Raw genomic sequence first — 17,119 nt, 5'->3', positions numbered from 1 at the left:
ACACTGTCACAATCGTTTTTGTGACACCCTACACTGGATGCATTGTCACCAAGAAATCATCTACCAGGAAGGCGTACACTCTGTGGTCCCTACTGGCTTTATCGCAACATGGTATCCTGTCCTAATTCAACTGTGGACAGTTTCCACCCATCACCAACTTTGAATTTATAGTTAGTGAAGTAGGAATAAGACACCAAGAACATTGTGACGAATGAAAACCCCAATTTCCATGTTTGCTCCTATGCTTTGCAGTCGTTCAGTTCCTCCACTTAATCCTCACTCTCGCAAACACACGTACAATCACACCCGGTTTTGCAAGAAAAAAATGAGTCAGTTCTCAGGAAATCTTTGCAAAATATATTTTGGTCCAAAAGCTGTTTTGCAAAAATACAAGGTGTGCAATCATAGGTTCACAAGGCATCATATAGTAACTCCTGCCTCTCCAGTGTATTGGAATGCTACGTCAACATTCACCACTCTGAGTGAATTGCATAAAGCTTTTGATTTTTTTTTCTTCCTTTCTTAAAAATTACATCATCCCCAAGCTAACACTGGAGTTTTCTCCAGTGGCATTGCAATACAAAGAAAATGGATTGACCCCTAGTTCTACAGATATATTCTACATAATTTACCCTGTCATGATGACTCATGTAGCACACCTTGATGTACAAAGCACTGCACCATTTCAAATGTTCAAAAGTCTGAACCAACTGACATGTTTGGGACCATATTCGAGGATGATTTGATATCAGGTTTGAAAAAAAGATCAAATCCCCTTTAAACATTGTTCATTTCATTAGAAAGACCAAACCAAATTTGGCTTGTCAGTCACATTTAGGTTGGCTTCAGTACATCCCCACTTTAGGCCATGGTTGCACACATACAGCGTTGTCTAAAATCTTCACAGGAGAAGATTTCATTTTGGAATTTCTAAATTCCATGGCATGATTTTAAAAGAACTGGGCTTTGCTCTGTTTTTAGTTACATATCTGATAAAAATCTTGGATAAAACAAAGGAAATCCTTTCAAGACTTATTTGTATTTGACTGAACCAGTCGGGTCAAAGAAACTGTCATGAAAATGTAAAGCCAACTCGGTCATTATGAAAACAGGTACACTGTTTCCCCTCTACATCAATTTGGCACACCACACAGATTAAAGCAAACACTCAAATGGCCTATTTCTCATTGACAAAGAGCTTAATTCTTGGTTTCTGGTTCCTAGACTAACATGTCTGCTATGCACATTTCCATAAAAAAATTCTCCAGAATTGAGCATAGTCCTCGTCTGTGAACACAGACCATAGTGACAAAAAGAACTGCAAAAAAAGTGTTGCTTGTCCTAACTGATCCAGTTTTACACTGATGAACATGGACCAGCAGCAGTCTATTTTCATGTACCATTTTGTTCCAAAGTCAGCTGGAGTGCTTATGAATATTAAATTCATCTCACAAATCTTAAAATAAATAAGTGTCAGTAGTTGTATATCAACAATGGATGTAGTCTTATCTCAGATCACCAGACTAAAAAAAATATCTGCTTATGCATACATTTTTTTGGTCAATGTTAAGAGTGTTACAGAATAGCAGCAAGGCAAAGGAAGAAAACCTCTGAAATCTAGGTTGGAAGTTGTACTGATCAATGGCAGCGGTCTTAACTATGGAATGCTATGCAAAAATGTTAGAGATGAATTCACGAAATCGTTTGGCATACTGCTCAGGGTGGACTGTGGAGATCTCAGCACCAGCCTGAGAAAGACAGAGAGAAGGAAGGGAAAGAAATGAGGAAAGAAAGAAGATATGGAGACAAAAAGGCAATAGATTAAGAGCAAGATCAACTTAAATGCCAAACATATTGCGACATGGCAGCAAACATCAAAAGCTCAGACTGTGTAGGTACATCTGGATGTTTTAGAGCATATGACAGCAGCGCTTCACCACCTTTCCTCCCTTGCCTCTGTAACTCACCCCGTGTTTGACAGTTTTTGCTGCGTGAGCAGCTTTCTTCTTGGCATCATACTGAGTGAGAACATCAATCAGACCCATGAAGTAGACCTCCCTCTGAGGTGCTCCTAACATGAGAGGCAAAAAACAGTGGCAGTTAGAAATTTGTCATTCAAATGACAAAAAACATTGATTAAACCATGAACTTCTCCTCAATAAGTGATTTGATTTACAAATTGTTTATTGTGTTGCACGTAGTACGGTTTGTGGTTTTGTTTTTTTTGTACAGTACCTTATGCTGGAGGCACATATAACTCCGTAAGACGATACAGTCAGTAATTAACCCAGAATTAAGAAACATCTTAGGCAGGCAGTGTCTTTCCTTGCCTTCTGATTAACTCTACATTTGAGCTCAGGCAGATTTGTCTTGGTTTAAAAACAGCGGCACACCTGGAACACTCCCGACTGCATACACGTCCACATAGGGGTCGAATTCCCCAGGCCCAAGGGGTTTGCAGCAGGCCATGTAACCAGCAATGCCTTCTGGAGAAGTGCCATAGGAGCCCACTGTATGGGATGGTGCAAGGCCATTCTCTGTCTCTATATCTTCCTCGTTGGAAGGTTCCTCTCCCCCTTCTTCCTCCTCCCGCTCAGCCCGGCCAACATCATGGATACCAAGCAGCAGGCTGTAGTCCATGATCTTCAGCTTCACTAAGAACTAAATGAAAATGGGAGAGAAACAATGACCATCGGATTTTTTACAGCAAGTTTACAAGTAATTTAAATAATGAAGTGGCTCCATTAAAAAGCTGAGCGGTGGACAATGTTGTCCAGGCAATTGAAACTATTTGGACAGAGGGATTTCAATGATGTTTGGGTGGGAGTGTTGGGGGGGGGCATTTTATTTGTGGCCGCCTTTCAGAGCACTCAAGGACACCTTACAGAACAGTTAAAAAAAACAAAAAACAAGCAGCACTGTATCAGACAGCATAAACTCAAAACAAAGCAGGGTAGACAATAAAAAGTTAATACAACATATAAGTATAAAATCATCATCAGTACAAAATTCAATGACGCGTGGATCAGACTGAATATGCCAGTTTGAAAAGGTGCGTTGGGATTTGAAGGTTGAAAGAGAGTCAATGTTGCGAATGTCTTGTGGGGGAGAGTTCCATAGGTGGGGGGCAGAATGACTGAAGGCTCTAGACCCCATGGTAGTCAAGCAGGCCAATGGTGTAGTGAGTTGGAGAGCAGAAGAGGATCTGAGTGTGTGGGAGGGCATGTGAATATGAAGGAGTTCAGAAAGATACGAAGGAGCTAGGTTATTAAGGGCCTTAAAGGTGAGAAGCAGGATCTTGAAGTCAATACGGTATTTAACAGGGAGCCAATGGAGTTGCTGAAGAACAGGAGTGATATGATCTATGGAAGGAGTTCTGGTAATGACACGGGCAGCTGAATTCTGGACCAATTAAAGTTTATGAAGACACTTGAGGGGAAGACCAAAGAGGATAGAATTGCAGTAGTCAATACGGGATGTAACCAGGGTGTGAATGAGTATGGCGGGGCTGTTAGGTGTAAGTGACGGGTGAAGACCAATAATATTATGTAGGTGGAAGTATGCAGACCGAGTAACATTGTTGATGTGAGCTTCAGATGATAATGTCCTGTCCAAGATGACACCCAGACCCTTAACTTGAGGTGATGGAGGAACTAAAGAATTGTCAATAGTTAAGAGAAAAACTATCAGGTTTAGCCAAAGTAGATTTAGTACCTACTAGGAGGACCTGGGTTTTATCACATGCAATAAAATGCACATCCTACTCATTGTTTGTATACTTGCCTTGACCTGGTTTCGAAAAATGTAACGCTGATGATAAAACGTAATTTGGGGGTAAATTCACTTCCACCCTTTTATTGAAAAAACTCACATAGCAGTTCTGTTTTTAAGAATCTGGACAATGTTGATGCTGCCACTGTGTGGTTGAAGTTTGTAACAACAGCAAAAAATGTTCCATTTGGAAAAGACTACCTACCTCCACATCTCTATTGAGTTTTTCCATGAACTTCTCCTTCTGCTCCTCAGTAACATACACCTTCTGCATGTTGTTCCTAAAGTCCATGTCTTTGAAGGTGGGAAGCTCTTTGACCTTAGGAATAAAATACATCTTTAGAGGGCAGTTACGAATTAGGAGGAGACAACTATACAAATAGTGATACCAACAAATGACACAGGAGCACGTTAAGAGTTTTTTTTTTACCCTTTCTTTGTCACTTGCTTCACGAGACACCAAAGAACCCTGAAAAAAAAAGTCTTGAAAATAAAGTTACTGATGCTCTATGGACATTAGAGGTTCTCTGTATAAAATGACAGGTGCCCAATTTTAAGTGAGTCTTTGATCCCTGACATTGCAAGAACCAATTACAGGGTAGTTTCTGAGTAATTCAGAGGGAATTTAGAGTAGTTCTGAGCCAGTGTTGATAACCAGGGTATGGGAACAACTGATCTCCATACAATGCTTCCTCACCTTCAGGTCATATTTCCTGTGTACCACTAGTCTGTGGCTGAACATGTTCCTCATGACAATCATGTACGTCTCCTCGCTCTCCACACTAACCCGATACATGCCCAGAAACTGTGGAAGCAGGGTGCTGCCGTGACACTTCACTATGTGCTGCAGAAAGAAACTGATAATGAATTAACATTGCACTCACACCAGGCTTTCCTATTTTGGTTGTCCCCAGCCTAGTTCTATGTGGAACTGAAAGTACAGATTAAAGAAGTAAACTTAAAACATCGACATTACTATGGATGGCAAAATTTAAGTATTTGCTTCTGAAAGTTAAAGCAAACAGTAATACCAGCGCATCATAAGAGTTGGGCAAAATTCTAATTCCGCTTCGTCCTCCATTTGAAGGACTATAACATTGTAAACACTTCTGACGCCAAAACCAATTACTGCATGAGGCCTTCAGCCTTTTCAGACATTTTGTTTAATCAAGATGATCTGGAATGAATGTAAGACAGATGTGAGACACTTATTTTTCCAAACAACCTACAAACTGTAAAGACCTTTAAAAGAGACTGCAGTCCCAACCCAGGAGCACCGATAACAATGTAGCTATTCAGGTCCAACAAGTTGACAAATCATTATAGACAGTGCTACCATTTTTCTCATCACCCCACCCCCTACAGTTTTATGTAGGCTACGTAACCACAGGCTACACATTCCAATCAGAGCTCAAGGCAACCAAAGGTTTTGAGCACCAGTATACTTCCATGGAGAGAGACTTTGTGTTTAGGTAAGAACACAGCTCAGCTATGCAAATATTCTAGTCAATGGTCACAGCCTTGAGACTGTCAACACCTTAAGCAACAGCATGATCGAAATCAAAATTAACCATTTTATTTACAAGTGAGAATTCATAAATTGAGGTGAAACAATTTCAGTTTAGTCTCATCTCTCCTATAAAACAATAGTCACCAGGAGAAAATGACAGTGGCTATTTAAAGAAAATTGTGATGAGGAACCTTGATATGAAAGTAGGATATCTTTGTCACACCACAAATGTCATAAGAGAATATGTGTGTTTTTCCCTACATAGGACTTGAAGATAAACCAAGGGCTTTGAGCCTAAGCTAGGCAAAGGGCATGTAATATCTCATTACTGTCCAATGCCAAAGACACTCAGACCTTTGCTAAAAGTTGAATCTAAAAATACTTTAATAATTTAGGTCTACTCTCTTCACTTCCCTTTCAAAAACGGTTCTTTCACCTGAGGAAGAATCAGAGATAGTTCTATTTAAGACAAAACGCTTTCATGGACCTGAAACATACCAAGGCTACAATGAAGAAGAATTTCAAGGAGGTTCAAATACATTGCTACTACTAAAATATTACAGAAAAAGGAGGACTGAAGAAATGAGAAGAGATGTTCCTAAGGTACTAATGTGTGGGTTACTCCTAAAATGAAATTTCATGAGTCCTTTTGTGGCTTATTGCCAAAAACAATTGATTTGTTAGTTTAAAGGAAGTTTCCAGGTATCAAACAGTGCTGTAAACATATGTGATGCCAATTTCCCCGCCACCCCCCCCCCCCCGCCAAGCCTGGTCCTTACAAAGCCAACATGGTTCTGCTCTGGTCAATTGTCTAGCCTGGTGTATGCCCAGAGTACAAGTAAAATCCAGTCCAAGAGAGTACTGGACTGAGTGTCGACCCTCCTGAACCTACCTGGTGGTAATCGGACAGTATACTGTGCATGTCTGCCACATCCTCACTAGAAATCTGCTTGACAACCAGTGTGCGGTCATAGGAATTGAGGAGCAGGCCCTCTCCCTGGGCATCAGCACTCCTCAAAGGGGGGCTACGGGTGAGTGACACCTGGGGTGTGGGAGACAACACACAGTTAGGGTTGCAATTGGCTATCTTATATATCAAAGGTTCTTTTGAAAACTGAAAATTGAATACATGTGCAGTTAATTCAGTCAACTACAATGAAACATTAAATAATGGAGGGTTAATTTTGGCTCATTTCTAAATGAACTGCACTTCCTGTTTATAAAATAAGTTCACCCAAAACTTAGCATGCATCGCATAGCCAACCCAAATCTTGCTAGCTAAGCTCTGTGAAATTTGTGGGCTGGATTTGCAAGGCTATCAGAAACTCTTGTATAGAAAAAGATTAAATAAGGTGTATTATATCATCTCACACAAGATTTTGATCTGATACAGGTTATGGAGAGTATGACATGCTAGAATGATTACACCAGCCAACATAAGCCACAAACAACACATGCGAACATATGAGAAGAGTTAAACAATAAAAGCTGAACTTCCAAAAACTGGAAGTTTAAGCCATTAGATATTTGGCTTGAAATAGTAAAAATGCATATATGATATCAAAGTTGAGTGTCTCACTAAGGGTCCACAAAAATCTGAGTGAAAATAAACATTCATAACTATTAGAAAATCTAGTTAAAAAAAGAGCTAATATTTATCAAGACTGTGGAGGCGTGGCAGATCATGTTTTGATTGACATCTCCCTCATTTTGATTGACATCTCCCTTGCTCCATCTATATTAAACAATATCTCATGGCAAGTCACAGGGTGTAGTGTGCTCCACTTCTCGCCGGGTCACAATCCTGCGAGAAGTGATGACGAGTGGCGAAGGAAGAGCAAAATGGAGGCGAGGAGGAAAATCAGAGCCTGCAGGAGGCGTCACCTTAAAGCATGAATGTGTCTGAGCAATTAGGGTTTACTGTGTCATTAATCACTGACGAGATAACGATGCCACAGAGATGTAATGCATTAAGCAGATACGCCGACTTTATTCATCAATTTACGATGCATTGTTGCCTGGCATCAAGACTTACCCTGTTGTTTGTATCAGCCATGTGGTCGAGGTAGGCATACAAGCCGCTTTCGCCGCTTGAATTGAGCGGGGTATCTGGCGTATGCGCCGGCTGAGACGCCTTTTAAATGGTGTGGAAACTCTGCCTACTTGGTGCACCACAAGCATATGCTGCTGTGGTAATGGTGTGGACACACACACACACACAGCAATGGCGCAAGGGTCAATCAGCGTAGTCCAACCCTATATGTTTGAGCCAACTGATTCAGAATCAGAGGACGAAGCATAAACTGATGTGGATTTTTTTATTATTGGTTTGCGGAATTAATTAATCGCAGAATTGATTTTTTCATTATTTCATTAAATAATTATGATAAATTAATTTTTATCATTACTACTACTATGGAGGCAGTTATATGATGTGCAGCGCTCGAGTCCAAGATAAATTTCCCTACAGGGACAATAAAGTATATTGCATCGCATTAACTGCCTAATTTTCATAATAAATGTCCGAGCATAACCACGCCAAATTCAAATATCAGGAAAGTTTACAAAAACTTAAATTACAAAATTTTGAATTTGGACTGAAACTAATTTCTAATACTTTTTAGATGCTCACTATTATTTATATAAGATTCTAAATAACATAATTAGAAGGCTATTTTAGCTTTAAATTGTATTATTAACTGCTGTTTAATAATTTCATATTGAATTATATATCAGTACATCCTATGCGTACCTGATAGTCGAGATCCTCAATTCCAAACCTCTCCCTTAGATTGCGGAACACCTGGGGACAGTATTCTTTGAACTTGAAATGTCCTGGAAGATTCTCTCTGCAGAGATGGGGAGGGAGGGGTTACATTTACTTAGCTGTATGAATGTGTGCGTGCAGGCACAAGGATCACTCCAACTTTGAGATATACTGACACAGTCCAACAAAGATTCATTCATAATGATCCCCATAAAGCAAAGCATGAGAGGATTCATTGCAGCAGTAATTAATCTAACCAGAAGTGGCTTCCCAAAAGTATCTTAAGGCATTTTTTCCGATTTACATTAACTTAGGATACTTTGGTCAAATCCATGCAAATTCAGCTGAAACGTCAATGAAAAGTTATTCTGCATACTTGTTGAAGAGATGGTTGTTAACTTTGATCTTAGTGTTGGCTTTAAAGTCGTCAGGCAAAAGCATGACAGGTACGGGGACCTGGCTAAGATCGTTGATCTAAAATGGGAGGAAAAAAATAATGGTCATTATTGCAAAAGCAGATCATAAGCCCGCATCAGTTCAGTTAATTTTGAATTTTGTTAACGGATTCTCAATCAGCCTCACGGAAATTGCACCCTTCTTCACAGTCAGGCAGTTAGAGGCCTTAATTATTAGCCAAAGCAAATGTCACTGAGCCACCAGATGGTGGGTGCATAGGGTGTTGAAGTCATCTTTCTGGATATGTGAACTGACATCACTCTGACTGTCAAGACTAATTTGCTAACGCTAACCGAGCTGCTGAACTTGCTGGACACAAAGATTAATCACTTGGGTTAGCATCGGTTGTGACATTGTTAAGCTAGCTCGTCCGACGTAATGCTAACTAGCGAGCATTCCGTGACTCACCGAGTGATTTACGCCCCACATGAACACACTCAAAACCGGGTCACTGGCACGAAAGACTTTGACCTTTTGCTGCACAAAATGTTTCTTTTTCGTTTTAGTCTTCGGGGCCAACAGAACCATTGGACTCGAGGTGGCCCCCGAGTTACCGAGGGAAGCCATGACAAGCCGGGTATTGGTTGGAGGGCGCCGGTGACTTTTTCCTGGTGGCTACTTGAACCCGCTATTGATCTTTCGCACCACTTCCCCGTGTCTCTTTGCCGAAGCGAACGAACCGAAGCTTGCCAAAACACACTCCCACCGCCGGATATGGACCTTTTGTTAGATTTGTGTGACTTTCTTGACACTAATTTGTCAGGCGCACTCATGTACGACTACTAAGCTGCTAAAGTCCACCACCGCCCCCTCCAGCCCACCTGTGTTATCATTGACCACGTGGTAAACGTGTGACTGACAGGTAGTGTTGACCAATGAGATTCGATAGCTTTTCTTCAGACGACATTAGAAGGGCGGATACTCCAGAGTCAGACCCTCATAGATCCCATTTCCTGTTGCAATGTATTCATTAATACATTGTATTTATTGCAATTATGGCTCCCTCCACTGTGAGCAATTCTGTTGGTAGCAAAACTTGTGCAACGTCTTGCTCCCTACGAATACTCCATATAAAGAGTAGTTATTTCTGTTTCCAAATTATCAATTGACTTAGATGTCAGCCAAATTAGAAGAGCTTCTAGATTCATATACAGATAGTCTGGGTCAGTCTGATCTACCTGCTACCAATACTTAATTTAAGCATTTGATTTTATGAAAAGATGAGGTGTCTAATATTACATCTTTATTTTACAGTCAAAATTGGGAAATATTGAAGGATGCACGTCTATATCATTCTTCTGCTCATGCTCTATGGGCAGAGCATAATTTCCAAGAATAGCAAAAGCAAACACCCTAGATAAAGATGTAGGACATGTGTGGTGGTGTGATTCGACAAAGGAACAAGTTTCCTCCCTCATGTTATGCAAAACATTCATTTGAAATTTCTTATGCATGGACAAATTGGATATTCTATGCTGTTACCTTGGAAACAGTCATGTATTGAGTCCCTGTGTGGAGAGACTGGAGAAAATTATGCCCTCAGAAATGGCAAAACAAAAAACAAAATAAAACAAAAAAACAAAACAAAAACAAAAAACAGCTTGACATTTGCAGTATGTGCCTATTAATTTCCGTTTCATCGTTGCGAAATGGTTGATGTTACTGTGACCAGCGCAAAGAAGGATGGAAGCATCAAAGCACCAAACATATATAAATCTATGCTACACTTCTACCCTTCTGATAATAGCAGTGGTTGGTGACACAGAAGCACAGGATAAGGTCTTCATTTACTGAACACCTACCTATACAGCACCCAAGACTTCAGAATAAATGATGACTTTGACTACTGGCCTTAAATCTAAGAGAAATTCATCATCAACATCATCATCATCATCACCATTCACCTGTTCTTCTTGTCTCTCCTCATCAACGACACTGGCAACATCAGTTTCATCATAATCTAATGTCAGTGTGCTTATTTTTTATCATTATCTTTAACCTCATTATTTTTATGAACATTTAACACACACATATCTATACATATATATATACATATATACATAGCTACACATATATATGTATATATATGTATATATATATATATATATATATATATATAACTGAAAGTGTGTGTGTGTGTGTGTGTGTGTGTGTGTGTGGGTGGGTGGGTGGATGTGTGGAATGAAACCACTATTGACGAAAAAACAAAAACACTTCTGATCTGTTATATTAATATGTGTTTTTATTGTTCTCCATTTTTATTATTGGTATGATCTACTTTGATATTTGCAAATCTCACAGGTCCTCTGTACATGGACCTACCATCACGGCACACACACTGGCACAACAAGATTGGTCAGAAATAGATAATTTCTAATCACATTTTTTAAGCACATAGTTCAATGGCTTTTGCAAGGACTTGGGAAAAACATAACTTACATTTAATCATTTTTCCCTCAGTGAAATCACAATTTGAGTATGACGTGCCAAAAAAAACATACATGGACATTCCAAATAAAAAAACATATATATATATATATATATATAACATAAATAAGAAAGAAATAAAAACATAGGATAAAACTATAAGATGTACAGCAGTTGAATAGCACTGATGAATGTGATGAGTTTTGCCATAAAGGTGCCTCTAAAGCACAATACTTCTCCCTAACATGAAATAAAATAATCTCTGTCTTTAAATAAGAAACTGCTGACAATATAAAAATACATGGCATTGTACTGTAGTTCATTAAATAAACCAACAATTCATATATAAAATATTATATTGACGTGTATAAAAATATGCCTTACAACCTCTTGAAAAGGGTAACAGCCATAAGCTTTTTGTCTGCCACTTCAGAACACACAATCAACCACAAAATTCCAACATATGTACAAACAATCAACTAATAAGCGGTCAGAATGCCATTTTGACAAATGAAATGAACAGATGCATCCAAGACTATTCGTATGACTATTTTTTCTGACTCAATATATGTATAGGCTACTGTAGAACGTAGAATTCAAGCAGTATTTTACGGAAATACATACTCCAAAATAAATTAATCAAACAGAAATAAACTATCCGTTACGTTTAGTGATATCAGTGTATCTTTGGAGAAAGGGAGAGAGGACTGTGAGGGGAGACACATTTTTCAAACATTTGTGTCACTTCACCAGCGTAACAGTATTTCAGCCCACTGAGATCAGAACAAACACAGGCAGTGTCAGCTATCCTAGAAAACTAAATTAAAATCTACCACAAAGCCAGGACAAGAGCCAGGGAATTTAGAGATCATTCGGAGCAATACTGCTTGGATCATTGAGGCAGTTCACGGAGCATTTATGTGAGCATACAGCATGTCACTGAACGATGCACTTTGCTGAAACTACTTAACATTCAGGCAGGTGTTATTGTTGCTACTGTACTGTATGTGGTTCTTGGTTCTATAGCGGACATCAACTTTAATTGTGGTGTAATTTCCATAGGAATTGGTTAATTCCAGCTACCTCCTGTCCAGGCAGGGTCTAGCATAAGCTTAAGCCACCCCCTCTCCCTGTGCTCCTGCTCCTCCACCTCCTCCTCCTCTTCCTCCAGGCTCAGAGCAATGGGACAGAGTCATCCCTCACTCTCCATCGCATGGTAAAGTACCATCTTCACTGGCACGTGAAGGCACGGCTGTGCCAAGCTCATCCACACACCAACAATGGCCACGCTGCATGCCCTTGGAAGAGCGACACTGTGCAAGATTAAAAGACAGTGATACAAAGAGAGAGATTTTGAGAGAGAAAATGTGTGTGTGTGTGTGAGAGAGAGAGAGAGAGAGAGAGAGAGAGAGAGAGAGAGAGAGAGAGAGAGAGAGAGAGAGAGAGAGAGAGAGAGAGAGAGAGAGAGAGAGAGAGAGAGAGAGAGAGAGAGAGAGAGAGAGAGAGAGAGAGAGAGAGAGAGAGAGAGAGAGAGAAGAGAATAAGTGAGTGGGAGAGAGACGGAAAGGTGAAGAGAAAGATTTAGAGAGAAATAGAGAGACAAAATGATATGTCATCATAGCGCAAAACTGATTCACTGAGCCAACAGCTGAGAGGCTCAGAAAAAGAGAATTGTTAGTTATTCTCAGCCATCATGGACAAATATCTGGCTGCATGAATAGAAGGCTGCAGCAGAACGTAGCTGAACTGAAACATATACTGTAACACAATATCTGTACAAAAAATATATATTTTCATGTCAGCTACAATAAATAGCAAAGTTCTGTTACTATATTTATTACATGGTATACTGTACATCTTAATATCTCCTTCCCTGGAGAGGGAGAGAATCCTCCATCTTCTCCTGGTGACCATTGTGCCCTACCTGCTTTTTCCTATAGAATCCACGAGTGTCACAGTTGGGTATATAAATGTCACGGTCGGACTGGAAGATTGTCAGCTCAAGACCCCTCAAGACACTGTTGAGCAGCTTACGGCAGGGTGCCTGAATTCATAGATCACCACAGAAAAACATAGGAGAACTATCATACACCGGGTTATCCCCATTCAGATGGTAATTTTGGTAAAATCAGAAACAGTGATGCTGCATTATGGCATATATATATATATATATATATATACACACACACATGTACATACACAGTGCGCGACACACGAAACAAGCTCGCACTGCTACGTATTAAGCGTTTTTTTTTCCTACAGCTATAATAATATATATATACATATACATATACACACAGATAGATAGATAGATAGATAGATAGATAGATAGATAGATAGATAGATAGATAGATAGATAGATAGATAGATAGATAGATAGATAGATAGATAGATAGATAGATAGATAGATAGATAGATAGATAGATAGATAGATAGATTGATTGATTGATAGATCGATAGATTGATAGATCGATAGATCGATAGATGGAGACAGACAGACAGACAGACAGACATAGATAGATAGAGAGATAGATAAGCATGTGTGTGTACGTGTGTGTCACATAATATGATGAAATTATATAACCATAATTGTTACAAAAGAATTTTGCTTTTTGGGTCAGTGAATGATTTGAAGCGACTGATTGTGTCACATTGTGAAATTAAACACTGTGATCAAAATGAAAATCCCACCAAATATTGTCTTTCCTACAGTTACAATGGAGCTAGAAAATGAAGGCTGCAGATCACTAGCTTCATAAAGTGAAAAACTGGAGGCTGCCGTGGCCGAGTCGAAACTTTCCTGGTCAATTAGTTCTGCCGCATAGCAGCACACACATCATGCACCATAATGCATGGCTTTGGAGCATTATATATACATGCCACTGCAACACACCAGACAGCAGAGCAGCTACAGTAATCACTCCCCGTAATGTAGCTAGACACAAAGCCCTATCCATCATAGAGGATCTGCATGATTGGCAACATATTATATAAGATGGTGTCTTCATTTTCTCAGAATTTGCATCTTCTGGGTAAGAATCAAAGGACATCAACAGCAGTGTCATGCATTAAGGAGTGTTACATCAGAGAATAAACTTACTTTTTCTATTTCACTACTGTGTGAGGGATGGGGACCTGAGAAGAAATGACACATTGCCATGACAATGTTACATCAAATCATCTTTGCCATCGAAATGTCAACATATGTAATGTCACACATAAATGCTACATGTATATTTTTCAGAGAGCGTTATACCCCTCTGTACAGACATCAGCAAGCAGCCATTCAGAGCAGAAATAGTTGGGAGCGACTTTCAGTGAGAGACCCAATTTCTGTGTGCATTTCCTGGCTCATATGGTCAAAGGGAATTGCAGTGTCTTAGTTTGAACAGTAGATGGAGACCACTGCAATAAAAAGCAGCTTGATTTGGATGTAGGTAACACTTTGACAGTTTCACATTCATTCACATTTCCCACGAGAAATGCACACTTACAGGATATATCACTGTCATACATCCTGTCTTTGAAATGGATGTACACTTGACACTGCTCATCATTTAACTGCATATACATACACCTCTGCTTTCAAATACTTATGGCCCCTAAAGCCACACTTGCAAAGAGTCCTTGATGACATTTCACAGATTTTGCAATAATTTCAAGCCATAGTCCTTTACAACAGACCCTTGAATGGCATTTTGTCACAATGAAACCAGAGGCACTGCAGAGCAGTATCGAAGGCAGAGGCTTTGCATATCCATCACTGGTGCATAAAATGCATTCACTGGTAAATGTCATTCATCTAATGTACTGTAACTGGACATGCTTCTTGTTGCTGATGAAGCAAGGCATATGAATGAATGTAATAAGTGTAAATGCTACCAGCTTTCAATGGTTCTCCATAGAAAAGGATGTAGTAGTGTTAACTATGGTAATATTAAGTCCCTGACACTATGTACTCAATACTTCCCTAAACATGTCAAGACTAACTGTAGTACATATATGTGTTTCTGAGTGCATCTGTGTGAGCATGTATGCGTGTGTTCGTACATATGTAGATGTGTGTGTATCTCCTTACCTGTGGGGTGGGGCCTTTCAGTGGGACTAGTCCTAGTGTGTTTGGCGCAAATGCCTCTTCCCTGCAACAGAGCCTGGAGGGGGCTGTGCTCTCTTGGTGGGGGAACACAGCGGAGCCCCTTGGCACAGCTCAGTGTATATACACCACAGGGTTCACCCTGGGCCAACACTGACGTGCTGCCTGAAGCATTATGGTCCCTGGGGGGCCGACCTGCCCCCAGTGGATCCCTGCAGGTGGGACAGACCTTGAAAGGGCCCAAGCGGTTTGCCCAAGTCCAGGAGCCGCAGTGGCCAATCAGCAACAAAACAATGGTGGTTAAGTTAGAAAGGAGAGGCATTTTTCTGTCCAGGTCTCAGGTTCTCCACACTCTGACAGTTAAATGTAGCAGATGCTATTTCTGGATGTATATTTCTCTCTCACTCTCTCACTCTCACTCTCTCTCCCTCTCTGTCTCCCCTCCTCAGTCTTCTTTCCGTTTCTTTAGCTTTCCTTGGTGCTTTGCCGGTTGAGCCGAGAGGCAGTCAGGAGTCCCCTGCAGTGCCAGAGGAGACAAATGGAGATCGAGAGAGACACAGCAAAGCACCAGCTTTTAAAGATCTGAAAGGCGGTGATAGAGAACAGGGGAGAGAGAGAGAGAGAGAGAGAGAGAGAGAGAGAGAGAGAGAGAGAGAGAGAGAGAGAGAGAGAGAGAGAGAGAGAGAGAGAGAGAGAGAGAGAGAGAGAGAGAGAGAGAGAGAGAGAGGGAGAGGGAGAGAGAGAGAGAGAGAGAGAGAGAGAGCAGTTATGACACCTTCAGGGGCTGGGACTCAGAGAGAGAGAGAGAGAGAGAGAGAGAGAGGAGAGAGAGAGAGAGAGAGAGAGAGAGAGAGAGAGAGAGAGAGAGAGAGAGAGAGAGGGAGAGATAGACGGAGGGAGGGAGGGGAGAAAGAGGGAGGTGGCAGGGAGGGGAGAGAGCAAGTGGGGGGTGGATTATGTTCCTTTTAGAAATTATCAAAATCTCTCCACCCCTTCCTGTCAAATACTAACATATACATCTAGTTTTTTCTTGCAATAATGTTCAAAATTATGTGACTTGAGAGTAATCACATGCAGCTATTTACACTGTTTCCTTGTTATACACATATGACAGACCTTTCTGGAAGATTTGCCATGGTAACACTTATAAATGAATGTTGGACTGCCACTTACAGCATTGCATGCAGTGCAATTTGTTACAAGTGCATAGATAGCCATGCTATTTTCTTACATACGCAAACCTGTGATAACAAATGAGACGATAAACCTAAATTAACTTTTTGAATGAAGAAGTGGCCTTTGAGCTAGATTAAAGTTAACTCCTCACTAAAGATATGAAATCAAACATATTCAGGATAGTTATAAATATTTATAACAATAAAACACATACACACACACACAAAATGTTTTTCACAAAATCCTCTATGAGAGTAAGGAAAAATGCTCAAGTAATCATTTAGATGACAGCCCTTAATAAACAGTCTCATAGATGTTAATTTTTTTATTACAAAACAGTTTGTGAAATCTAACATGTAGATGTACACATCAAGTATCATGACCCCTTTCAAATACTATATAATTATGAATAATAGATTATGACTCTTTATTGAACAATTTCCTTTTGTCAGATCATTTCTATGTTAGTACATACTTCATTGTTTTGCTTCTGCAAGATGGGCTAATTCAACCTCTGGCTGAACTAAACATATTCACGTAGATAAAGGTGGCACTGTAACAACAAGTTGTGTTGCAGCCTTTAAATACTGAAAATTCAGCACATTGGCAGCTTTATAGAAACTTGTCATTTTCTGACGTTCATTTTGCCAGCTATCATATATTAACCAAACAGAGAAAATATGGGCCACATTATATTTTGAATTATAAGGGCAGTGGTGGTTATTGCAATTGTTTGTATTGGAGGAGGCATCAACCAAATAATTAAGGGGAAAACTTGCTTTTGCTGGAATATATTGTTTGGCTGAGACGTTATGAGCCAAGGCGCCAATAATGCAATCCATCTCTCAACTCAACCAGTTAAGATTCAAAAGATCATACTGAGCCTGGGCTCTCCATCCGTCTACATAAACTCTTAGCT

The 17,119-nt window shown here is 40.0% G+C and overlaps 2 protein-coding genes across 4 annotated transcripts; both read right to left on the bottom strand.

Moving 5' to 3' along the window:
- Positions 1 to 345: 345 nt before the first annotated feature.
- Positions 346 to 9,305, bottom strand: pip4k2ca (phosphatidylinositol-5-phosphate 4-kinase, type II, gamma a). Of its 3 annotated transcripts, XM_056273141.1 has the most exons (10): positions 8,913 to 9,305; positions 8,425 to 8,522; positions 8,034 to 8,130; positions 6,174 to 6,323; positions 4,469 to 4,615; positions 4,202 to 4,240; positions 3,977 to 4,090; positions 2,394 to 2,661; positions 1,968 to 2,071; positions 346 to 1,748 (listed from the first exon to the last, which is right to left on the bottom strand). In XM_056273141.1, the coding sequence occupies exons 1-10, from the start codon at positions 9,069 to 9,071 to the stop codon at positions 1,668 to 1,670; spliced, it is 1,257 nt and encodes a 418-aa protein (XP_056129116.1). In that variant the 5' UTR covers positions 9,072 to 9,305; the 3' UTR covers positions 346 to 1,667. The 3 variants fall into 3 exon arrangements, with proteins under 3 accessions (XP_056129116.1, XP_056129115.1, XP_056129117.1); XM_056273140.1 differs by having other exon boundaries at positions 3,977 to 4,240; XM_056273142.1 differs by lacking the exon at positions 4,202 to 4,240.
- A 1,433-nt stretch (positions 9,306 to 10,738) lies between these two features.
- Positions 10,739 to 15,547, bottom strand: igfbp6b (insulin-like growth factor binding protein 6b). The gene is made up of 4 exons (XM_056273962.1): positions 15,010 to 15,547; positions 14,032 to 14,066; positions 12,856 to 12,975; positions 10,739 to 12,244 (listed from the first exon to the last, which is right to left on the bottom strand). Exons 1-4 carry the CDS (start codon positions 15,344 to 15,346, stop codon positions 12,131 to 12,133), a joined length of 606 nt encoding a protein of 201 aa, XP_056129937.1. The 5' UTR covers positions 15,347 to 15,547; the 3' UTR covers positions 10,739 to 12,130.
- Between the last annotated feature and the right edge of the window lie 1,572 nt (positions 15,548 to 17,119).

Source organism: Lampris incognitus, chromosome 2 (genome assembly GCF_029633865.1).
Source record: "Lampris incognitus isolate fLamInc1 chromosome 2, fLamInc1.hap2, whole genome shotgun sequence".
Lineage (NCBI taxonomy): Eukaryota > Metazoa > Chordata > Actinopteri > Lampriformes > Lampridae > Lampris > Lampris incognitus.
This window is presented reverse-complemented; position numbering and strand designations above follow the sequence as displayed.